Source organism: Rhea americana, unplaced genomic scaffold (assembly GCF_003343005.1).
Source record: "Rhea americana isolate MKP2758 unplaced genomic scaffold, rheAme1 scaffold_197, whole genome shotgun sequence".
Lineage (NCBI taxonomy): Eukaryota > Metazoa > Chordata > Aves > Rheiformes > Rheidae > Rhea > Rhea americana.
This window is the reverse complement of record NW_028186116.1, coordinates 383,430-409,958: the sequence shown is the minus strand read 5'-3', so window position 1 is coordinate 409,958 and position 26,529 is coordinate 383,430. Positions and strand designations below refer to the sequence as shown.

General features: G+C 40.9%; 1 protein-coding gene across 6 annotated transcripts in view; it reads right to left on the bottom strand.

The window, feature by feature from the left end:
- SIK3 (SIK family kinase 3) overlaps nt 1–26,479 on the bottom strand; it is a 101,431-nt gene extending 74,952 nt beyond the window's left edge. For 4 of the 6 annotated variants that reach the window (XM_085303105.1, XM_085303109.1, XM_085303106.1 and 1 more), the window contains exon 1: nt 25,840–26,479. In XM_085303105.1, the coding sequence (XP_085159231.1) occupies nt 25,840–25,857 (18 nt within the window). In that variant the 5' untranslated portion in view covers nt 25,858–26,479. Of the gene's footprint in view, nt 1–3,484; nt 3,525–25,839 lie in introns of those variants that run through there. The other 2 variants (XM_085303107.1, XM_085303112.1) reach the window with 1 other exon arrangement.
- Nucleotides 26,480–26,529: the final 50 nt, after the last annotated feature.

Below are 26,529 nucleotides of genomic sequence, written 5' to 3'. Positions count from 1 at the left end.
AACAGGAACAAAAATGGGGTGTTCTTCTAAGAAACTTCTCATTTCACACAATTTGAGTTGTGTCTATTTTTATTTACAAGGCAATATCCTAAAGCTGAGCCACACTTCTGTATCAAGGCTCCTGGTTTTGTGATTCAATTTATTTGGTGATAAGTACACTGGTTAAGACATTTCCAAATGCCTAATTGTTTCTGAAAGGGTGATCAGAAAAGGTAGGAAGTCAATCTACACAAGCAATTCAGCAATCTTGGACAAGGTAGATTTATGGCAGCCTTGCAAGAAAGTGTGGAAAGAGCACAGTAATCAATATATAGTATCTTGCTTATTCTCATTTCATACAAACATTTTACCCAAATACTGACTATTTGGCCTTCGGTACCTAATTTACTGGTTAATTATGTTCTTCTGCTGTTCAGGTTTTTTAACCTAGCATGCAGCAAAAGTCCAAGAAATCTGAAAAAGAAGCATCACCAGAGAAAGTAGTAATATTAAATAAATAAATAAATCTAAAGCTGTGTAAAGGTTCCATAATACAAAATCTTTCCATGCAGCTGCAAAGTCATACATAAGCTCTACGCAGCTCTTTGCTGAGCACATACTGAAACAATTATACAGGAGCCTCAGAAGACCCAAACAACCTCAGGAGCTATCACATTATAGATCCTTATGTAAGGCACAATGACGTAAACCCACTCTCCCTTGACACATGGGGGGTGCAAGATGAGCGAGCCTGCAGGAATTTCAGATCACATTTCCGATCTCCCCTATTCATTTATTTGTATCACTTGTGATGACCTTGCTCTCCAGGGACATGTGCTACCAGAAGCAGATAAACGATATTTCTCTCAGCTTAAACTATATTGACAAGAAAACAAAGCCCCTATCTTCCAAGGTTGATTACTATTTTTTTTTCTCTTTAAATGCAGATGACAGAAAGCTTATTTACTGACTGCAAGGCTGATAACACTAGCATATCACCACTGTCTTCAATGCTAGAAACCAGATAACCCAGAGAATTTGTATTTCAGTTGTAATATCTCTTCTTGGCAAGAGAGAGAATATCATGGGAAACATTCACGCTAGTGCAGAAGTCTTCAAGGCAACATMCTATTCCTCTCCCCCCCCTTCCCAGTCACTCTATTTCTGGCTATTAAGAGCTTTCTGAAGAGAGGACTTCAAGGAAGGCTTCCAAAAGGCTTTCAGTCATGTCTACTGGGCATCCTTGGAAATCCTCTTGCTCTGTTCAGACTCCATGCCAATTCTGTAGGCATTTTCCCCTACACATTAAGAAACGCTTTGTGCGGAGGAGCTTATCTACATGACTTAAAAGTTTGGCTTGGAGACAAAAGATACACACTGCACCGATCATAAAATGAACTTTGGTCACCAGGTAGTGGCTTCCTGTCCCCCAGTGGCTGGTCTTCCCTTTCTGTTCCCTACCACCWCAAATGCCAAATAAATTTCTTCCCATGAAGACCATCCTATCTTCTAGACATAGCCAAGTAAATTCAAAACTGCACATCAAAACCCCAACCAGCTAAGATCAACAGACAGTGCTGAAATAGACCTTAGACTGATTTCAGTTCAACCCCGGCACCGCCCAGCCTCCTCGCAGAATGCAGGAAAATGCCACCCACTCACCGGAATAAAGAGATGGTGGTGTTCCTACATACTGGTTTTTACCCTGTTTCACAGCATTCACCTGGGACACGCAGGCCAGTGAGCCGATGTGCCTTCAAAGCCTCATTTGTGCAGGTCTGCATCAGGCRTGCAGAGTCTTGCTTCCAAACCGGCCAAGTGCAGGTTGCGCTGCTCCTATAGCCACATCACGTGCCATTATCTTTCCAGGAAAATCTCTTTCAGTATATCACTTATCCCAAGTGTCTGCCTCGTAGATGGAAGAGCACGCAGAACTGAAGAGGTATTTTGAACTCTAATATGCAGCAAAAATAAGACTTCCGCTTTGTTGCTAAGTTAGCCATGTTTGGTTTTCTTTCAAAGCCACAACATTTATAACTCTCATTTTTAAGGGTTGCTCCCACCGTAAAAAAGATGATTAAGAGTATAAAAAGTGACATCTRCTTTGCTTACCAGAAATCTTTCAGCCTCCACCAAAGCCAATGGGATTCAGCAGCAGCTGTGAATAACTCAAGTAATCTTTTCCCAGCAAAGTTATTCAACTTTAATGCCTCAAAATACAAGTACAGCTAGGCAGTGTGCAGCTTAGCCATTCACTTGAACAGCTTCTATTTCAGAGCATGTAAACCAGATCTGTTAGCATAAATTAATTACTTTCAAAGCAGTCAGCAAGAACTCCTATGCTACTGTCACTGCAGGAAAGGCATCTTACAGCATTTCCTACAAGCAGGCAGAAAGCCTCAGCCTTCCTCATTCCAAGATATGACTGTTAGACTCATTAGAGATCAAACTATACAACCCAATCACAAAATAACTAGTTACACCATCATAGCACACAAATGGCCTTCATGTTCTAGAAGAAACAAAAGACTGATATTTTAGTAGGTTTTAAAACTCTGAAATGCTTAAAATATACACTTGAATTAACAAGATGCAGTAATGTAATTTCTCAACATAGCACAGGTGAACATAGCTTTAGGATCAGCTGTTTGGAGTGACATAGCCAAACGGCATTCAACAGCTACAGCCATTCCACTGAAGGGAGACAAGGGAGATGATTGTATTAAATGCCCTCAGGAGAACAGAATGACATCTATGCAAGTCACTGTATACACAAACACCTGGTACATGCTGGGAAGGTCAAAATTACCAATGGACAATGTTAAGTATTGTCATGCCATGCCAAAAAACCATTTTCCAGCTTATTGCTCAGGAACTATCAGTCCATGGACCACAGCTTACCAGTGCACAGCTCACGATACCAAGAAACAATGCRTGCGCACAAGAACAACTACAAACCAGAAGGTGAGCTAGTGTGGCACGACAGCAATACAAAGATGCAGCTGTGAACAAGCAGACAGGCTAAGAAGATAGAGTCTTTCTTAAGTGCAGCTACACAACTAAGGAGAGAAAGAAAGAAATTAGCAACACTTGGGAAACAGTTTTCAGTTATCTTCCTGCAGACCCTTCCTGGAAACAATAATCAGTCACATTCTCACCACTGCAACACGGGCTGACACTGGCAGCTTTAAGACTGAGCTGTGCTTGCTAGTGAGGAACATGCCTCACTTCCAAGTAGCATGTTTTGCAAGTTGCAACACCATACAAAGAACAGCTTCCAAGGGACAAAAACCAAGCTGCAGTACAGTACGTGGTACTCCATCACAAATTCACAAAGCAGTAACTCACCAAAAAGTCAAGCAGAGGCCCACAGCCAAATGCAAAAATTGGCCCATGGGCTTAGCACAGTCCATGAAAACCCTGCTCTGCAGGATTCACTCAAACAGAGAGCAGACAGGATAGCTGTAAAAGCACAATAAACAAGAGTGCAATGATGGCAGAGTACCTTGCAAGAAGACAGTTAAACATCACTGTTTCTACACTGAGTCTCTCCAGTCATGTTCTCCTCTCTCCTACCTCCTCTCACTTTCACCTTTTGTACTTGAGAACTCCTGCTTCTTTCTAAGGGAAAGCTGGCTAGTTGAGGGTAAACAGTTCTGCTTAGTCCCTCTGGGGAAAAAGAAAGAAAAAGAAAGTTTTCCAACGTCACCGAAATGGAATGTGAAAGAACCAAGGGCTCTTGGTAAGGGGAGAAAAAGGACAGCATTACACTCCAACCTGTTTGTACACAGCACTCCAGTTATGGAAAACACAAAACAGAACTTTCTGCAACACATCTGGTTTTATGCTTCAGCTCCCTTTCGCTCTGAGGGTCTGAAGAGATATTTTGGTTCATAGAAAAGTTATGTTAATCAAATGAATCATTTGATAGGAATGTACAGTCATCCAGATGCAATGGAAAATCTAGAGATTAAAATGTTCAATCTACGCATCCAGCATAAAGGTTAGAGTAACATTTCTTTAAAAAGCATTACTCATCCTTGCTTYAGCTGTACATCACTGCAGAAGTGCGGAGAAAGGAGGATGAACAGCGTCAGTTACTTTTATCAACCGCAGTACAAAACAACCAGGTAAGAGTCATAAAAAGCACAAAGCAAGACCTAACCCAMCCCAAACGTAAAAAGCCTTTGTGCAGTAAGGCCATTTCCTAGCTACTGCATCTCTTTCAGTGGCTGATATTTGAGAAAGGTTTTTCAGTTCTATCCTAATCTTACCACATTTGAAGACATGAATATCCTCACAGTAAACACGCACACTTCTTCAAGCATTACAAGAAGAAATTCCCTATCTCAAAGAGCTGGCAGTGTTTGTTGAAGTGCTGCAGCTATTTACTTAAGGAGAGAAAGGGACACTGCAAGTCCCATCAAAAGCAGCATGAACTCTGCATTACACGCACAGTTTGCTAGGCTTTTAAGTCATGCTTGAGAAATGCAGATCTACAGCTGCAGATTAGTTTTTTTTCAGTGACAGAATATAAGAGAATTATTAATTAACAAGAATTAAGCACCACACTGATTCTACCTGTGGGCTCATTCTTTATAAGGGGTTATATATCAAGTCCGAGTTACTCATTCTAACTTGATAGTGTGATCCTATGACATTTCATGAACTAAAAGGTAACACCATACAACAGGTTACTTCCTCATATAGACCAGGATCTCTGCACCCTCAACCTGCAGATGCCTTCCAGTCTGGAAGGTTGGCACTGAGTTCTCCCAAATAGAGTGCGAGCTGGAAACTCTCCTGTGCCACAGGCCACAGACTAAAATGCCTCCTCATTGTACTCAGGTCCATCTGAATAAATAAATAAATAAATAAATAAAATCAATACAACATCTGACAGCATATAGATAGATCCAAAGATATGATTTTTTACAGAAGACCAGCATATATACTGCTGCAATTAGCTTCTAGTTTGCTTGCAAAATTTGTTTTTGAAAGGCCTTTGAGTCAATGGATTCTGTTATATAAAAGTCCAGACCGTTCTCTTTTGCTTGAGCTGATAGTCTTCTTAACGGGTGACTAGTGTTTGCTATTAAAGCAGTGGTCCCTCCACAGAAGATGCCTCTAATCAAAAGATTTCTCCCTYTTCCAATAGTCTGCTGGTGGTCTAGTCAAGGTTGGCATTGTCAGCTAATGCTCAGTTATAAAAATCCACATACTATTGCAATGTTCATCAGAACAGTTCTTGCTGTGAAAAGCAAGGACCAAACTAGCCTGGCAAACAGCCAGCACCCAGGACCCGAAGTTCGGTGCGAAGAAGTTTGTTGTACCCTCACAGCCACACAGAGCCTATGCCTTTGCACAAGCCAGCACAATGAAATTTCAGAAACACAATTCATTTACCATAAACCCATACATGTTTTCTTTTATTGCAATACACTATTGTCTTGAGGATAACGCATCAGCCTGTCTTTAGCACAGCTTACCTTTACCAACTGCAACTGGCTGACTGGGCAGCTGAACAGAAAAGGTTCATTAGGTTACCAAATACTTAAATAACTTCTGGTTACTGCTGAATGTTCTTTGTATCTTTTATCTAAACAAAATGTTACAGGACTAGGCTTGTTTTATGCAACAACGCCCTTGTAGCTTTYATTCCCGATGGCAAGCAAGCGGTTACTGTTTCATACACTTCACTTAGTGATCAACTGGCTTAGCTTTTTCCACCTTTTACTAACTGATGTCTGAAAAAGTTAAAAGTTCTGTCTTCTCAGCTGTGCTTCCCCTTCTTGGTTTCTTTACAAGCAGATATGTAACAGGATCCTTTCCCCTCCCACCTCCCCACCCCCCGGGTTCAAATAAACCACTTGTAGTTTAAGCTTTACTGGAAACCATGCTTCCTACCCGGCTAGTTTTTCATATTCCTATCTCTTTCTTTAAGCAATTTAGTTACCTAAGTAATAAATCAGAAGTGAAAGGAAGCTTCTTAATCATAACAGTTCTAAACAAAACCGATCCTTCTTCAGCCCAAAGCTCCTGATAACTACCTCACCTTCTGGGATAGGTTGTCTAGACTATTAGACTATACCTATACTATTAGACTATACCTTCGATCTTCTAAAGGGGATCAAACAAACACGCTGTACCTTCCTTGCAGGAGGCTGAGAGTACTCTCTGTGGTTGGCCAGCACTTGTAGCTGAGACACATTAACTCAYTAAGCTATAGTAATTCAAGAGCTTGCAATCATCTGTAAATATCCAAGGTCCCTGTCCTAAAAAAATGACAGCCTAAAGAGACAAGTCAAGTGCAGCAAGCTGCAACGATAGTGAAATACAGTCACTTATCCCAGCTCTCCCTCCCTCAAATTATCCCTCAGAAATTCACTGGCTCCTTAGCAGGACTGCAACTCTAGATGTGCTTTATCCAGCAATTCTCAACACAAAACACATAAACAATCCCTGGAGCACAGATGGAAGCTGATGCCTATTCCCCTCCCAGGGGAGTTCCCTCATCACTAGGCTACAAAATCATGTTCCCTCTTGCTTTCACTCTTTGATGATACTAATCTTACGTTCCTTCCTACACAGTAGCTCAGTTCCAACTTGACAGGCAGAGTATCCCCTCCCTTATTAGCCTGTGGCTTGGTGATTAGGGCACTCTTCGAAGCCCGAGTGACGGCTGCCCCAAGGCTAAAGAAGATGGCTGATCTTGGTATCACAGTAACAATGCAATTTCCCACCTCCCTTTCACTCACCTACTGGGTACCAATGATCACTCACAACTGATGGCCTCAGGTGTGGCTAATGAACCACACACAACTCTGCAAGCTGCAAGACACTCCAAACATGCTCATCCGCYCTGTGTACACATTTGCTCTTTTCATGACAGCCAGATGCTGATAAAAAGGGTCAAGCAGTTTTAGAAGTAATTCAGTTTTTCTCCTTGTAGCAAATCAAAGCCACACAATGACATTTTGCTTAAAGAGAATGGGAAAGAAGGGGAAGCAAACTCTTTAAAGACAATTTTATTCCTCTTTTCACTAGTAAATAAACAGCAGGAAAAAAACAGGTACACTAAAAAGCACTGTTATCTACAAAGTTGTAAGAATCAAGCCAAAATACATGGAACAAGATGAAACTTCACGTGTCTAGTTCCTTCAGATAAATCCCTGTCCAACACACGCTGAATCAGTGATGTGTGCAATGAGCCTACACATATCACTCAGGTTTCTGCTGTCAAATACCTTCTTCTCATTTCCCTCCACACTCGCATCCTAAGCTTTTTTCTGATTGTAGATATGCTGTGAACTCTGAATTCTTGCCTCAGTCCAAGAATAAGTTCTTGAGTTAAGGCCCAGACACAACAGAAGTTTGTACTTCTCCTGCTTTTATTAAGAACAACAACCTTAAGAGATGACAAGTCCAGCACTACTCTAAACCCACAGCTATTTCATCTTTTCATCTATTTTCTCTTATTATGCAAAGCAAAACACTTTAAGATGTCTTACCAATAGAGGCACACATGCAGTGTCATCTTCAACTTCACAAATTGATGTTCCTGCTTAAGAAACTAGAAAAAGCTTGGGAAACCAACACTAAAGCCAGCATAACACCGATTTGGATAAAATAACTCAACCTGGAAGCCAAGGTTTGCAAAGAACTCTTGCTCTTAAATGAGGAGCAGTAGTGAATACTTAAGAGGCAAGAGAGTGTTTTCTAAGAGCTGAGGAAAAAAATGAAGATAACAACATTGTCAAGATAAATACAATATAAAACTCAGGGACTTATTAGCTTACCAGAACAACTAGTAGCTTTCCCTCTCCTCTCTACTCCTACGACCGCCAGCGCAACACTGTGGTCCAAAYCTTTAAGTCTAAACAAAGCCACCTCACTAACTGAATCTTTTTTTCTGGCCAACCACAACAGCTGAACTGCTCACTCATAGAAGCTATTCATGCACATAATTTTTCACGCAACTGTAAGTACTCAAGACAATTTGGGGTTCTCCAAAAAAATTAAGCACAAGGCTCCTCAACTCAGGCAAACTTAAGAAAAACATACGGGCCACTGCCTTTATAAACTATTTATTCATCACTGCAGTAAGCATCTTCCCACCCAACCTGTTGAATCATCTCTCTTGTGGCCACTACACAGCCCAGTACTGGCTGTAGCATGGCCATGTTATATGGATCACTGCCAAGTCACCAAGGCACTGTGATCATATGAAGGGCGTGGGGGGAGGGAAAGAGAGAAGGAGAGGGAGAGGAATGAACAAGGTACAAGCAAGGTTGCCTATTACTGGAAATCATCCATTTCAACTAACAGTTTGTAAAATTTAATTTATAGAACAAAAATTATCATCAGTTCCCTAGACCTTAAAACTAACGAACCTTGAAAACACTGTCCTAGAGTTCTCCTTACCTATGGACTCTAATTATATGAGAACATTCAGGAACTTCAGACAAGAATCAAATTGTTACACTGCAGTTGTCTCAGTCAAAATATACTTCGAAGCCAGGCACTCAAAATCGTCTCCACTTGAAATGCACAAGCACGACACCAGATCCCTGCAAAACATAACTCTCATTATTCATGTCCTTTGAAATAGAAGCAAGTTTGGCATCACATAAGGAGTTCTGACTCCTTCAAAGGAAGATGAAAACGAAACAGTGCTGTAAGGATAGGTCAGCTATAAACTTTAAAACAGATAGGTTTTGGAAGTTTGGAATGAATCCAAGTTTTAGCAGCGTCACTATCATAGCTTTRGACTAGACACTGAAAACAAAATGAATTAATATGTAGGTAAAATAATTTCCGGAGACTATCGGATGCCAGGTTACAGCCTAGGACAATTTTTAACAAAAYAAACACCCATGTTTCAGCACAGACATGTTCCTTCCAAAACCAAGCAGCAACAGCAAATATAGTCCTAACAATTCTGTGGCGTAAGACCTATCCACTTTAATTAATAAATCCCCCTCTGAAGTAGGTTCACCATAAAGAAGTACTACAACACTCTTCTGCAGAAATGTGAACTACTCCTGTCCAAAATCCTCTATAACTATTTCCAGTAGCTTTTATAGAATGCATTGCCATTGCTGAGCCTGGCTCRTAGCTGCTTTTTATGCAAAGAGAAGATGTTTCTGCACAGCTGTTGACCCATCTTTTGTATTGCTTACAATAAAGCTTCACTGGGGAAAATATTTTCCTGCAGATATGTGAAATGAAGGACAATTTTTCMAAAACTATGTTAGTGGTTTTGGAATATTTCCCCAATGACTTCTAATTAGATTTCTGACTTCTAATTTGCTTTTTATCAAATGTGGATCTACAGTGCAGCAGAGGTGCATAAGGCAGCTTGCCGAAAGACAAAATTCCAACCTACGTGAATTTATAAGCACATACATCACAGTTGCACAGAATGAGAAAGCACTTACAGGAACTCTGGTTATAATTCTTACTGAAGTCTCAGACTCTCATGCAGTGTGTACTTTGATTACACAGGCAGCCCTAGATAACSAGAAACCTTCCAAAGGTGTTAATCAATGTGATTTCCAGTCACTCTGTTTGGTATTTCTATACATGTCACAGAGTTGGATAGTACTAGTGAATTACTTAATAAATTGTAATTTTCAAAAATTGCTAGTAGAATAATAAGTTTGAGGGGGTTTTATACATTCTCACACACGTACACAAGAACAATGAATGAAATGAACTCCAGCTGTGTGAAGAGGCTCCCACCATCCATTCATCTGCACAAAACTGGCTTAGCAATATTATTAAAAGTACTTAGTATACACCAACTTGATAGGAGCCTAATGGATCCAAAGGCCTTCATGCCTCAAGAAGTTTTTGCCAATACTCTCACAGCACCTGAATTAAGAAACTGAGACTTAAGTCCAAGCATACAGGACAACAGGATAGCATTGGCCAAGCTGTAAGTGTTCAGTCTGAGATTTTTCTTTTCCAATCCACTCACCTTTTGTCATCCACGTTCCACTACTACTTCTCCACCCCATCTATCTTCAGACGAACTACACACAGGCTTATAAACATTTATAATATACAAACAGTTCAGCCCTCCCTTCGGTCCCTGTAAATTCTAATCAATAGTAAACTAATCTAGTAACTGTTATCAAGCAGTTAAATTTAAGTTTAGTTCCAAGTGTTTACTTTGCATGAGGAAGAGAAGAAAAACAAAACTGGAAAACTCTCACTTTGTGAACAGCAGCTACTCTGAAAACATTGCTGTCAATGGGAAACAGACACACTAAAGTGCATATATATTTGGCTTATAATTTGCCAACAACGGAGAAAAATACAACTCCATGGAAGAATTCCCATAACATGCACACAAAATCAAAATTGGAAAGGTTACATCACAAATTCAAAGAGGGAATGTCACCTGAAACGTATGCTGCATTGCAGAGGAGTAGCTTTTTCTGCGCATGACTAAGAAATCAGTGATGTCCCAGACTGCATCCAGACAGACTATTTGATATGATTTTAAAATGTCATGATTTTAAGTCAATTACATAACTGAGGCCTTATTCATGAGTTGGAGCATTTGGAATCAACAATGCTGTGCACCACAAGCTGCCAACACTTAGACACCACAAGAGTCAGAGCAGCATCTTGCTATCAAAAGTTAATTCAAATCTTTGTCTAAGAGCAGGCCAAAATTCTCTCTCAGGCCTCACGCCCGCTGTGCAATCCCGCAGCCCCGTACTGCACGTGGCCACAGTACCCCTGAGCAGCAACAGTGCCCACGTGCCCCGTGCCAATGGTATGCGAGCAGCGACGCAGCTGCAGCCTACTTGCAAGTGAATTCAAGGTGGGCAAGAGCCGGCAACGACCTTGAGTTTGCTCTGGCTGTCTTCAGACAGACCCAACAAGGTGAGCTGACTCTGCGCTTGGGCTGCACCTGCTGGAACGCTGTGTCTGCCATCTCCCTTCCAAGGTGAACATTTTGATAGCGAGAAACACAAATGCGTAAAACCCAAGGACAAAGGAATCCATTACAGAGAAAAACATTATCCAAAGCCAAAACAGAGTTACCACAATGCCTACTGTGCAGCAACGGAGCCAGAGAGCAGTAGGCTTGTTAATGCTTAGTGACTCAACACAGAAACAAATAGGAAGAGAACCCCAAATTTTGGTTACCACAACAATCATCAACAACTGGACATCCTCTCAGCAGCCAGGCAGAGCTTTATTGAGAGAAAACCTGTAAAAGAAGGTCAGACAGGCTGCAGCACAATCATGGAAGGAGGCTGACTACAGCAGGAATGATACCGCATTTTACACATAAATTTCTAAGGGTTTCACACGCAACAGAGTAACACTGCTTACACACTTGAGTCCTAGCAACACAACTTCAATGACTTCGGATAACATCAGTAAGGTGTATTTCACAATGTTTTGAGCAGGTTTTTTGAATGTATTCAAATCCATGTCATTGACAAATGCTTCTGACTTTGTATCAGGTGACTCACTGAAGTCACACATCATAAATTGTTCTTACACAAGCTGGGAATTAGTATTGTGGGTGTAAAAAAAAAGGCTGCAAATTCTAAAGTTTAGGCATAGCTAAGTCCTCTGAATAATAACACACCATTCTTGCAGAGCCACTTACACTCTTTTCCTTGCAAAGCCAACAGAAACCAAAGGATTGTGACAGGTTTGGAATTCCAGTTCAAATTCTAGAAACACATTTATTAGAATAAAAATCTTTACAGAAAAAATAAAAACAATTTTAATCACAATTATAACAAAGAGATGATCTTCCTATTCTCACAAATGATCAGAACATCTTAGGCATTGAATTTTGCCATTCTTTAACAATTCTGATGCACAGTGAAGTTTTCCATCTGTGACAAAGATGACCTGCTATCGGATCATGCTTTTTAAAGCACGGCCTTTGTTTTGCGACCTAACACAGAAAACATATCACTTTGCCCAGATCACTTTCCCTTCTAGCCTGATACTACCTGAATTAGGAGGACGAGAATCCAGCTTTGTTTCAGTCAGCAAGAAGTGCAGTCTTATCATGAAAACTAACACGTAAGGTTTTAAAATTTTAAGATCTATATGTGGTAAAACCAAAAGCATTCTGCTGTTTACCTCAGAGATATGTAACTTGCTTTAAAATGGACTACTTGGGTGTCTCTGCACAGCATCTCTTGTTTGGACAAGCATATTTGCTTTGGTGACTATTTTAATTATGACTCACTCAAACAAGCCAGGGCACCCTACCATTTAAAATCCCAAACTGCTGACTTAGGGTTTGTGATGCAAATCTGTCAGGAAACAGTGTTTCCCTGCTGAACTCCAAGATGCACAGATCTGGTCACTGGTACATGTTAAAACAGGATGTGCCATTGTAGTTAGACTGTTCTGGGCACAGAAACAAAAAGTCATGCTCTTTTATAAGTTCCATATACAACCTGATAATCATTAAAAGTAATTTTTTCAACCAAATAGATGTGTGTGTGTGTGTGTGTGTGCGCACGTGCACGTGCGCACATATGTATATAAAGTGATTTAAAACGGTTTGGGGGATAGGATGGTATCTACAAGGAAACAGTTGGCAAAAAAGGTCATTTAAAACTCACCTATGAGGCTAAAAAGTAGATGATACAAAAAAACAGACCAGTAAAATACATTGCTATAAAGAAAAATTCCACTTCAGCTGCAACTGCTTGCCTTAAGGACAAATTCATAGAGAAGGAAACACGAATAAACAACTTTCATAAAATATTCTTGCTTTCATAGCATTTCTGAAGTTCTTTATGTTTTGTTATTTAATACCTACCCTCCACAAAACCAACACCCTGATGGAAATTTTTCTTGTTCACCCTTGAAAGGGCTTAAGAAAGGCCAGTGCAGGACTGCACACCCTGTACCACGTCCCCTAATTGTGCCCATTACTGAACTACAACAGTATCTGTTTCAGAATATAAGCCTGAGTAAGCCCCAGGAGCCTTTCAGTGGACCTCTTCTAGCGAGTTCCACTCTTGTCCCATGAAGCATGTGAGAGCTGCAGCCCAGGACAAGCCCCTACAGTAATTGCTGTATCAGTTTCCATGCTCTTCTGGACAGAGCAATGCCTGTAACTGTAAACCATAAACCTTTTAATAACCTGCTCAATTATGAAGAAAACAACCTTTTGAACAGAAGTATTGTGGCAACATTTATCCAGAGCCTCCTGTTCTACTCCAGCAGGGCACATCAAGGATAGCAAATACAACTTAATCCACTATAATATGAAGCTTGATTAAGGATTCTTAAACCACTTGGGGAGAAAGTGAGAGATAAATGATTTTGTGTGTTATCAGTGATGGCAGTTCCACTCAACCTTCTGGCTTCCCGRMKKYYYCWSGWMKRSMWCWRWMMGATKYRMWRYWYARGYSWTMWYWYMAGRSWYKKSMWASTWYRWARMMYMMRKRWKSCYCMSMYSYTTMYYMSYRMWMAYYKRWYYYKYTYYWKKMYMWCSMTSMWRTRRKSYSRRYWMMRMSAWWWGYWKMYMWKSTRMWWGMYYTSWCMYATYYWKTWYWSTCRSSARYWTTYWRCWRWRYTRYWWRYTGSWKWTMWYWRKSMMSTYMWWSMTYWTSRRYWRSSWKWTWARRAMYSCMCMWCWKCYKWCCCMMMCAKWRMCRCACMWSKRAAWRSAAAKYWARAWYKWKRRWWWWSMSTWKARMCWYTSYCTYKKMMCWKRRTYASTSKWYTMKRMAAAYMKYRWWYTYAARSYAAWTKKRRTYYSWCYYCWAMWAWMYWRMRWCYKKYYTKKYMTCWKSTRKMYTKKGWKKRKKTRMAWMRRMMWKWWMYSYWKWMWYWKRMWMYAWAWGAWYWCWMACASWMWWSMWAARKSYMWYWKRCWYWYKYMASYTYTRMRWWAMYYMKSTRYYTTKMMAYKWYKYSSWAYWWWRAYCWRWTCAYYWKMCAGMMRYSYTRSWCWASMASAWGMGTWSSYAMRYMKGWMRWGAYWKRKRWWSMAAYWMMTSAYAWKCCMWYWSWMARSRYKRYCWKSMMRRYASRCYTGKRSMRYKKWKMYMMWWCYAWSWGAMAKRSYYYMWKAKCWRRKYAWMYWMMMWSRSWGMWSWSTWASAWRYKAGWGKWMMRRCTGCYSWMWSWYYWWSMRMAAYKWTYWSYARRWMTWGRYMARCMACWYRRARKRTGWWWWKSWSWYYAYARARCAYYSCAKSYTRMYRCASMCMTYMWSARRYMAAWCASAWRKTWTRMKMYSMYMAKWWYYMMMWMMSMRSWWYWMGMWWMAARTGYYWAMYRMYRMMTYCYSAWKYTCMTKGWSAYYYTRMWRMMCMKWKWAAWTSMSKKMMGCTTYWMYWGTCYMMSACYMWYMWMRKSYYYWSRKMKGMARCWRWCAGWWTTSSMACWSRARSSATSMTTWSMRMSMWSWKYMWSYAWMAASYCWYAAGRWKSCWMMCWKMYKTYTCYMCAAAGACAATACTTAGTATGAACTAGATATTGTTACACAGGTTCTACCAGCTTATCTTCATAAAAGTGCTCTAGAAACATTTTTCAGAACTGCTGGTCTTGTCATTTTCATTGGCTTCAGAACAGAGCCCACAAGAGTGATCGATCACTGCTACCGAAAAAGAATAGTGTACTTCCCTGGGAAATTCACCATCTGGGCACACATGGTGGTTTTCCAGGCCTCTCTGAACAGTTTAATCCTTGTCATAATTTATCTGACACTGTCTACTCCTTGTCTGAAAGGAGAGATAGTACAATCTCAGATGCCACAGCACAGCTCCCAACCTACAGTATTTTCCTTTGAGCTCACATGGAAGAACTAGCTTCATACCCAACTGTGTAAGTGAAAACAATGATCTCCTGTAGCAAACTGGGATCAACAGCACATACAACAACCCCCCCAAACACACACAGCACAAACAACGGCAAGTAAAGATTAAGGCCCACATGTCTAGCAAATGACTCAGTAACTGCAGAAGTGCCTACTGAGTGGGAAAATACCTAGTCAGTCTTCACTTGTCTTTTTACTGTGAAATGTGATTCTCAACTTGGCTGAAAAAATATTAATATTTTGTTCTGACTAAGCATAAGTTTCCCCACACAACTCAGCTACTGTGGGAAAGGCACATCCCTTACAACTCTGCCAGGGCACTGGGCACAGAACACCCATGCAGCAGCAAATTTCATGGAGGTTACTCCAACAATTTCATTCTTCTCCACCAATTCTCATACAAGTAGAAACAAAATATAAGCAGCTGAATTAACTAGCAGAAGAGGAAAAGTCTTTTGTTTATCTTACGCACACATCCAAAGCAGTTTAAGTGAAAAACAGCCACCACCAAGACCAAGAATTAAAATCCTTGTATTCCGAATGAATCAGAAGGACCTTTATTGGTTCTCAATGAGATTGCGCTAGGAAACAAGCGGTTGCTACCTAACCAACAACTGTCTCACTTGGTCAAAATGTTTGAGATGCAAGAACATACGCAGGCTTTGTACAGCCAAGAACGTACTCCTTAATGGTTACTGGATACTGTTTCTATTTGTTTAATAGTATGTTTAGATGTGCAGAAAAAGAGTAGTAATAACCATCGCACATACCAATCAACCTTATGGGAGAAAGTCATACAACCGCAGAACACCTCAAACCAGCTACAGCTGTAACCAGCCTCAAGATGCAAAAGATACTGAAGACAATAGAAGCTTCCCACAAAAGACTACTATTGTGTTCCAGGCACCTAGAACAAGGATCTGCATCAAGCAGCACATTACCTTTTCCATTTTTCTAGACACAGCATCATAGAATCAGTAAGGTTGGAAGGGACCTCTGGAGATCATCTAGTCCAACCCCACTGCTCAAGAGGGCACAGGAGAGGCCAGAACAATTCCCTGCAGCAATCTGAGGAGCTCCAGCTTTCTGCATGGCCAGTGTGAGCAAACTGCCTCTGCATTTAGCAAATGTCATAAGCAACCACAGGCCAGGAGTTGCCTGCCGCACATACTACCAATACCAGTATCTGTCAGTGGCACTCCAGTCTAGCTAATAATCTTGACATAACCACTTGCAAGATTACAGCCCAAAGATTTCCTACAAGTGTAATATCTAGAAAGAAAAGACTAAGTGCAACGACTAAGACTTTTCACCTTCAGTTACTGTTAGCACTACTAAGTTTAATCTAAAATCTAGGAAACACAGAAACATGGTTATAGTGTTGCAGTGACTTGAAAAAGGCAAACATTTTTCCAGGACATCAATTATTCCAGAGCAAAGACAACCACAGAGAAGGTCAGAGAGGAGTTCCTCTCTACCTCAAGGTGCTATACAAACCCACAGAGCTGATGATTCAAGATTTAGACAGCTGATGGACTGGCTAGTACTGCACCTCAGTAGTTCTACTGCTTTACCAGCAAGACAGTAACAATTCCAGGCCTCAAGGCAAAGGTAAGCAGAAACCTTTCTTGAAGGGACAGCACAGACACAGAAGAGAAGCAAACAAGCACATAAGGAGAAGGGGTACTGCTAGCTAAAGGAAAGAAAGGACACACACATTCTAAGAATTCAGATGCAAATGATGAAAGGCCTTTTTTCATCTAATTTGCTCACGTTGATTATAATACAAAAATTCCATACCACAGAGGATCCAAACACGTATGTTTACCTCCACTGGGAAGCATACAGGCTGCCCTAGCCAGGGTAACCTGCACATCCGTACCACTCCAGACACCTGCAAGCCTTGAAGCAGCAGCACTGCATCTGAACAGATTGTATCCTTTCATCCCACAGATGGAAACTGGCTGCAAATGAGGACCCCCACTGCAATGTAGCATATTATCTGATCAGACTTCACACAATTACATACAGTCAAGCCAGTCTTAGTTTGTCAATTTATTCCTACAAAGTTCACTGAAAAGAAGAAAACATTGTTAAGTACTACAGTTAATTTTAGGTGGAGCCTTATCAGCTCCAATTCAGCTGCCTTTGGCAGTCAGCAGTAAGCTTTAGGCCTTAGAAGACCACTGTCCCCCAGAGAAGAACCTGGAACACCTGATGAGCCTGAACAGAGCTGAAAATTCGGGAACATTCCAGGCTAAAGGAGAGACAGGTTTTTCTCCCTTAGACGACTGAGCTCTACAATAAACCTTTTGCCAACAGTGTGATGGCTATGGTTCTTTCACATGGTAGTCAGCGTTACACTCTCACGTAAATTACATCCACGTTTCTGTGCCTACAGAAAAAGGCTGCTCAAGAAGTGAGACAGCTGAAAGACAAGGTAGAAAAGCACAAACCAATGAGAAGAGAGTGGTTTAGGTAAGGAAATAAATTAAGGGAATTCATTTTATATTATTTGGCAGAAGTTTACCTGCAACTTCTCAGCCTTGAAAACACTTCACAGGGTCCACTTTGTTGAAAAGCGCATCAGATTCAACTAATATTTAAAAGTCACTGGAAGGAGACATGAAACAATTCATCTGCTTGCTGAAAGGCAGTGGACGTTCACAGCTTCAAAATCCAGAGTTTAATTGCAATACGTTAATCCGATGCCACAACCCCACATTCTCTTTCACTCTCATTAGCATCAAGCCAAGCATCCACCTAACGGAACTCCGACAGTTGTCCTGTGCCTGGCTCTCTGTCAAACCACTTCAGCATGCAGCTGTGGGACTGAAGCTGGAGGCTYGTTTCCTACAGAGACTCCTTTTCCTCTAAAGGATCTTCAAAACTTGACAATTAATGTACTATAATTGCATCACATACTTTTAAGAAGTTGTAGGCAGAGCTTCCAACTACAAACCATATGCAAAAGTAGCAATTACTGAGGAGATATTGAACTCCAAATTTGATCATCAATAACAAAGACATCCTCTGCATTACACAATGCCAAAATTTAGGCTAGTCACCTAATCTGCCTGCAAATCAAGACAACTAATTCAATGCATATCGGTTGCTTTTGTGAGCAGGTTTCATCTGGACAGCCAATGCAGGCTTCAGCTGCTTCAGCTTTGGGAAGTCATTCACATGAGGGTCCCACTCTGGTCAGTGGAAAGAAACAGGCAATTTCACACAGCAGTTCAGCTGACCTACTTTAAGATGTGCTGAATCACCTTATGACAATCCTGTTTCTCCCACTGACTGATCCCACCAGCTCAGGCATTCATGTCTGAAGTTAGGTGAATACATCCCACTTAAGCTGTATCTTCTACAGCACCAGAACTTTTTATAAGTGGATTCATGTTCCCATTTTATTCTCTTGTTATGTCTGCYTGTGAGCTTGTTCAAATGGATTCTTGGGAATTCTGGCTCTCTAACTTTCTGTGGGATGAGCTTTAGGAGATTTTTCCAATGAAGTATTTCCCCTGAAAGCCTTCACAGACTCTGATCATAGAACAGTCATTTCAACCAAATCAGTGTACCTTTACCAACTTCAATGAAGGGGCATTAAACCAACACTTGCACTTATACCTCTACTTTCATTTCAAACATTTAATGACCAGAAAACTTCCAGAAAGAAAATTTATACACTAGCCACATGCATAAACTAAGTTATTTTCCATCAATAATCCAATCTACCATGGACATGAACTACAGAATTCACAGTTTTCCCCTAATTAAGTTATGAAACTCAGAGGCATACCAGAGTCACTCCAAACAAGCTTTTACTGTGCAAGACCTAAACCTTTTCTATAGTTTACATCTGTAACTCTGTAGTTACATATATCATTCTGCTACAGCAGATTCTAAGGTGTTAGAAACGTTCAAGAATTTTGCCATCTCAGTAAACAGTGACTTCTGGTGCAGACAGCGTATTGTACTAGACCCAGAAAAGAAGGGATCCAGCATAGTGCAGTTTTGCTTCAGTGAAAAACAGTAAAGACGACAAAACCGGGATCTTCTTAAATGGAAGGGAGGTTTGCATTACCCGACATTTCAGACAAACAGATGCATCAGTTGACATTATAGAAGCTTTCTTCCAGAATGAAGCCATTACCTAGTATGGCTCCAGAATCTAGTGTTGCTTGACATCATGATTTGCTGTCAAACTAGAGAGGAGCTGAAACTGGAACCTGCACAAAAGAGGCCTCTGCCTCAAAAATGCATTCCCTATCAGCACTCCCACATAATCTTTCATGGAAGTTGAACCCAACTGACAAAGCCAAGAGCTCATACAGCCCATGAAACCTAGAAGAGCACCTTTCCAGTTGTCCTGATGAAGAGGACAGAGACAGGCCACAACTGCCACAAATCAGGCAGAGATTTTTTTTTTTCTGAACAGAACATTAATTCTTGTCCAAAGACAACACTATGGTACCATGCTTAGTCAGAAAAAAACAGTGAGCTTACGTTGCTGGGAGTATTTTAAGCATTCAGAAAAAATCCTTACTGCTGCCTCACCCACAGGATTAAGCAGTTGTGTATCACAAGATTTTCGAGCAAAACTAGTGCCACGTTTCCCCCACGTTGCAAACATAGCCAAGATTTCTGGTCAGCATTGTGACTCTTCCAATTGAATCTTCAATATTACAAGAGCATCGTACCCTGAATTGCAGCTGGCCAGACTGCTAACTGTTCCCAACTTGCATTTCCAACACTGGATACAGAGACAGCTGCGATAACCAGAAGCAGCAGCAAAACTTCAGTGTAATCAGGATACCTGTTGTGTAAGAATTAAACACACTTCAGCTCAACGTAATGTTTGGCAAGGCATGCCAATGAATGTCACGGGAAAGCCTACAGCTACACAGCCAGATCCACCTTGGTGGCAGATACACAGACTTCCCAGGACATCCTGCTGTCCTCTGAACACTGCTGACTAGCAAAGCAAAGCTGGTCTCCCCCACACGCAGCCAAATACTGTGCTATTTTTGAGCACAACGTGTCTGTTCCATTGGGTGTGGGAGTTTGTTTGTGTGGGTTAGTATGATTCGACTACTTTGAAACTTGGCCGAAGCCACATAATTCCCTTTTTATGGAACCCCTTTGATGGCCTTTTAACAGAGAGGGTGAGGTTTAGCCTCAACTATAGCGGCATGGGGTCAGAGTTACTAGAAAAAGACATATAATGACTAATAATGGATCAGCCCTCAGCGGTTTCTTCATTTAAGCGTTAACACAGCATATTAAGCCCTCGGACTAGCATTTGCAGAAAGGCCCTGTCTGTAAAAAATGAGTACAATGGTTTACCTAGGGAATTTTTTAATTGCTCCAGTTAAACCAGTGCAAGCTCCAAAGAGAGGAACTTGAATCAGTTTAACTCTTGCTTACACAAGTTTGGCTGAAGCCAGAAGCTTACTTGTATTGTGCAGTCTGCAGGACTGACACCTTCCAGACAACAGCACCTACTACAGCATCCAAGGGGAAGTCAGAATTCCAACCAGAATCTCTTTGGTCAGTGAGAATTTTGACAATAAATTGAATCTTTTACTATGCTGGCAACCCTGGAGCAACTTCCTAAAGCTTTACTTTCATGAAAAAAGCACAGTTCTTACAGGATTATCTTGGCAAGAGCAATAAGGCACAAGCTGCTTGGGCTAATATATTTTCGTAGCAATTGTACAAGGCTGGTGCATAATCCAATGAAAGTACACGGGGAAAAAASCAGTTTAGCTACTGCTTCTCTGTGAAAACATCTAACACTCAAGGAGTCTAGCTTTCCAACGTCTTTAGATTTCCATACTTCCTGTTAACACAATTCCTCCTTAAGAAACAAATGAAAACACAGGTTCCAGAAACCTCAGACCTCCACACTGTTCACAAAACCTTTGCAGGCTAACTACTAAGAACAGAAACACCAATCTGATTTTATGTCACCGACAGTCCTCTTCCCTCTTCTCTGCAGTAGCAACTACTTTTCCTCACAGGGGCTATTTCTGTACCTGCCCAACAAAAATCAAACACTGTTGACTGGCATTTGTTTTGCTCACACAGCCAACTTAGAAGCTTGTCTCCTGCTACACCAATTCCAAAGCTTCGGCACAACAATCTTTTAGGGGGGAGGGATACTGAACAGTAATGGGGCAAAGATATTCAAGAGGTACACAAGATGTAACCTTCTCTAATGAAGTTATTTCCAACAGAGCAGAAAAGTAGATACTCGTTACCTTTGCTCTTTTACATGACGACACCCAAGACAAGACTGAACACATGACAGGTTCCACAGGCCCGTTCGCCAAATCCCCCAGAGGAGCACGAGCACTCTGTCAGCGGGCAGTCACAGCCCTGATTCAAAGCATTTGCACTGTCAGACTCATCAAGAAGAAGCCTGATCTCAAATTTAACCATAGGTTTGCACTATTCTTTTGGTAATCATAGGTTATTTCCTACAGAAAGGAAAATATTTTAATGAAACATATAACATCACTATTTCAGGCTGTAGTTGATAACAGCTAATACCTCCATGAAGTTTAATAAACATTCCTTCTCATCCCCAGTGCAGTAACTATGCTTAACCAAAAGTCCATTTCTGTCTTTTAGGCTTTTACTAGATCTCCTCATTAAATGAGAGCTAAAATGCAACTCTTGCAGCACACAAATGACAAGAACAATGGCCATGTGAGCAGTATTATAATAGATGCCAGACGAATTAGTGATTCACATCCATCAGCCTTTCTTATGCCCAAGAGAAATAAGCAGCAGGACAGATGAGGCATCAACAAATACTGAAAGAGACAAGCAAAATGATGAGAAAGGTTACTCTGTTAGTCCCAAGCATGGGGTTCGTAAGAAATGAACAGCACTAGTAGTAAAAAACTTCCCTGGGACATGATGATGATGAATCAMAACATACCAACACAGAGACTATTTGAAGATTATCACACTTGGAGCACTGACTGGAGGAGGCAATTTGTGGTTATCCCATAGCCACGTGCCTCACTGCTGCACGTCAAAGGTAGAAGGAACAGGATGACAAACAGCAGCCAAAATCTTGCCACTGACTAGTCTGAGAGCAGCTTGCATTTGTTTCAAGGAGGCAGAAATCCAGGTAACAGTCATCATGGCTTCTTGAATCTCCTGCATGCAGGAACCAAACTGCAGGAAAATAAGCCAGATTCCTTCCCCAGCAGCACAGCCTAATTACTAACAAAGTCTACCAGCTGGATTTTCAGCCTAGTTTTAACATCATAGCCTCCACCTCAAAGAATTCAATGCAGAATACACTTCCCGACTCCAACCCATCCGTACACCAACCACAGAAACTAAGTCCATTCTCTCACGGGAAGGAACGTCCTCTGCAGTTTAAATTAGACATCTCCCATTCTCCAGACAAGGATGTTCTCCTTAAAAACCTTGCAGGGCGGGGGAGTCAGCTTACATCTAGCATTTCTTCAGTCTTGACACACCTGGTACTTGCAACAGTATGAGAAGGGCTATGTTCTGCCAGAGATTCAGAAATCACCTTTTGGAGTTACTAATAATACGAATAAAAAAGCTCCAGATAGCCTCTTAAACATGATGCCACTATGCAAAACTATTGAAAACTCATTCCTAGATTTGTCTGTTACTTAGCTATTACTTAAAATTCCCAGGAACTCAAAAATAATAGGCAATCAGCTTGCAAGTTAAGACAGTCTAGCAGGAGGATCACTGGACTCAGTAGATAGCCATGTTCTTCCAGGACTGTGAATTCTTATCTCTATTTCAAGAGAAAAATGTAGACAAAAATTAATACTCATCTCCCAGTGATGTATGAAAAGCACAATACATGCAGTACGATGGTCTGAACTTACAAAAACATCGATTCATAAATAAGAGAGGGCTTAACATTTACAGCAATGAATTACTTGAAAGAGCATCAGAGCAGCAGTGCAACTGTCATAAAAACATTTGCAGGTTCATGTATGCTCAGCAGTTGGGCTAAGTCACCAGCATGCTGTAGCTAACAGAAGGGAAGAAACAAGAACAGCTTTTAGCATTGCACAACAGCCACAAAGGTGCCTCTCCCCTCTTCTCATCMCCACCAGCTTCTAAGGACCTATGCATAACTTCCAAAACACACAGGAACATAAGGTACATGCTCTACAGCACATTCACTAAGTCTCCTCTGTTAACATGTGCTGATCAACTGTTATGAAATAATATGGCATTAAAAACAACTCCCATGTCTGAACAGAGCTGGAATTCTAATGAAGTCACTTGGATGATTTATAAACGGAAATTGTGTGAAAAACAATTCATTCAATGGGTCACTCAGAAGATTTTTAGAACAAAAACAAAAAAGAGTTTCTTGTGAAACACCAGAAGAGACAAAGGAAAGGGGGACAGAAGGCAGGAAACACAAAAGGAGAGATGTAGCAAGATATCCTGCAGGTGCCCAATTAATCCTAGTCAGAGAAACAGCTCCAGTTCCTGTCCAGCTATCAGAATAGCGCTCTCTCTTGCAGAGCACAAGATTCCAACTTTGCATAACCAGGGACTGAATGTAAATTGCTGGCTTGGTTAATACATAAATTGTCAACTGTTCCTTTCTATTTCATTAGTTCCAGCAGAGACAATTATGAATACAGGCCTCCTGCCCTTTAGGATGATTAACATTCCCTTTCGTTAGTGTCCCCAACACTGCTGACCCACATTTAACTTGTGAAATTCAGTTATATGTAAACTGCAATCTTCTGTGTCAGCAAGACGTGCCAGACCATTGCAGCGAAGCGCACAGAGCACACACTCTCCTCCTGGCTGTAAATAAACGTATCCGCCAATTTCGAAGTGGCTACAAATTTTAAGTCTATTAATACAAGAAGGAGCACCAAAATATTCTCTGTATTTCTTTTTCTGGGAAAAGGGGATGCAAGCCAGGAGCTCTCAAGCCTTGATATCTTCAGATGTCATAGCAAAGGCCACTCAGCTTTGTAAATGCCATAGGAAAGAAAAAACAGACTCTGATGCCTTTCAACAAACTACCTGTAAATCACAGTTTTAATTCACAAGGAGTAATTCAACGAGTCTTCCAAGCTCTTAATTTCATCTTCAGCAYGATTAAAAAGCCAGAATACAATTTTTTAACAGCAGGTTTGCAACAGAATTCCTTCCGAGACATCAGAGAATCATGATTCCAAGGAGAGCATGACAAGCAAACCAGCTCTTCTGTTAAGAGAATGTGACACAGGATCAAGTTTGTTCTGGGATTTGACAGCTATATTTGAATGCTGCCCAGTTCTTCTGCGCAGCTACTACAGGAAGAGACCATCTTTGGAAGGGGTTGCCAGCACACTTAACAATTGTGCTACTTTTGTTTTATATAATCAAAGAATTCTTTCAAATTACTAAATGGAGTCATTCCACAAAGGTTTTACTTTCTTCTAAGTCACTGCCACTAAGTCAAAAAGCTAGACATACCACTGTAATGAAAACAAGCTCTCGGTAGCTCTATTTTGTATTCTTAGTGCCATTTCAGAAAAAGACTTCCCAGACAGATTAGCCCTTTCCACCTTCCATTACATCAGCACCTCCCCTCTAACCTCATGAGTTCCAGAGCTTGAAACAAACAGCTCTTCTCTCCTTTCTCACTCCTGTCCTAGAGTCGGTAGTGACAGCCCCTGCAGAGAAGGCAATGTACTGTAACAACAGTACACAAGATTGCAGGCAGAAGGAATCTACTTGCTTGCACTCCTCTTCACAGGGTAGATTTTAAAAGAAACCTGACCTCAGAGTTCAGAAAGTTTCCAGGTCAAGTTTCAGCTCCAAACTATTCCACCTCAGCCTTTCAGGCCCTGACTACTCATCCAACAGAACAGATGACAGTTGTTCTGAGTACAGGCATTTCTTTGGTCTGTCCAAGTAATAGGTGTTCAAAGTGATTACATCTCCCTGGCTCAGCTGTAGGAAATTTATAAGCAGGTAAAAGACCACCATTGCAGTAACTCACACACTCCACTATGCTCAAGGTTAGAAGACAGCTACCAAATCTACAATCCCACCAAAAAACAGTTGTACTGCCTCCTAAAGAAGAGAACAAGTTCAGTAACTTCAGAGCAGCAGCTGCAACTAAACTGCCACTTAACAAAGCATTTTTTTTACAAGCTTCAGAGTTAACACCCCTCAAAAGAAACCTTGACTCAACTAGAAAGGCTGAAAATAGGAACTCAGCTTGTAATTAAAGAACTGATGATCAGTCTTCTGCATTTGAAGCACCAGAACTGTGACCCTGCTTCTTATTAGCAAAATTCAGCTTTATAATGGGGAAAATAATGACCAAGTCCCACACAGTAATAGCTGAAGTGTGGGTTAAATTGTAGCATCTTGCACTTGAAGGCACAGAAACACACATCAACTTATACAACATATGCAAATATAACTATCTCAATACTGAAAAGGACTGTCCAGCAGATGATAAATAACTGAATTTTAGACAGCCACTGAAATGAATTATACTCAGTTGTCTGGGGGAAAAAAAAAACAAAAAACAAAAAAAAAAGCAAACAGCAAACAAAAGTAATTTTGCATTTACATCAATATTTCAAAATCATATGACTTTAAAATACACATGGCAATCAAAGCATGCAAGCCAAACTATTCTTAACAGGCTCCCTCTGTAGTGCTTCCAAACTGCTAATATAGTAGCCAAGAGCACGACAGTAACACAAGAGTGTGATTTAGTTAAGACCTGTCTGACCCATCGCCTGAGCATCATATCCTTGGGTTCAGCTTCCATCACAATTTTTTAGCCTGCAGTGGTTTCTAGAGAACTCTTCAGTACTATCACTAGCAGCATGTATTGGCATATGCAGCAAGACAAACCACTGCAAAGAATAGGTTGTAACAAACAAAAATCAAGACTATCGCAAGTGCTTTTGTTTCCTCACGCATCTCCAGACATATTCCACCAACTAACAAAGCAGATAAAGCAGTTGATCCAGGAATGAAACCCATACCTCAAAATACTGGTGCATTAGAACTGCTTGGTCAATAAGTCCCTTTCTCCTCTTTATTCCTTGAAGTTTACTGTATGGCCCTGAAAGACTCAGAAAGAATCATTTTTAAAAATTAGAGAGAAAATTGTCTTTAAATTAAAGCTTACAGCATTACTTTTAAGTCAGACATTACCTCCACATTCTGCAAAACATCCAATTGCTCCACCTGCATATTTATCCATATAAAATTAGACGAATCAAGATTAAATTAACCACATAATCACCAGTAATAAAAACAAAGCATTCAAGACTCTCACTCATGAAGATGTTATTGAACCCTTAGCCAGAAAGAATGGCACCATGAAAACTGCCATCAGCTATGCCTCTATTCTCGGAGTTCACAACTGAAATGACACAAGAAGAGTGTTTTCAGCAACTCATTAATGGCAACACGCTACGTGCTAGACCACCAGGCCTCAAGAAGCCAACAGGCGCTCAGTCAACAGGCTGAGCCCTGGCTAACCCAGCCTTGGGGACCGACCTTCCACAACAAGCTTGTCTGCTTCTGCTCCAGCCCCAGCCCCAGCTTGGGGAGTGGATCACAATCTGCCACGCAAAACCTTCCCCTGCACGTCGGCAACGGCCACCCAAACGGAGCCCATTCCCCTCCACGGCATTTGCAGGTTTTACATAAAGGCAGAGCACCTTCAT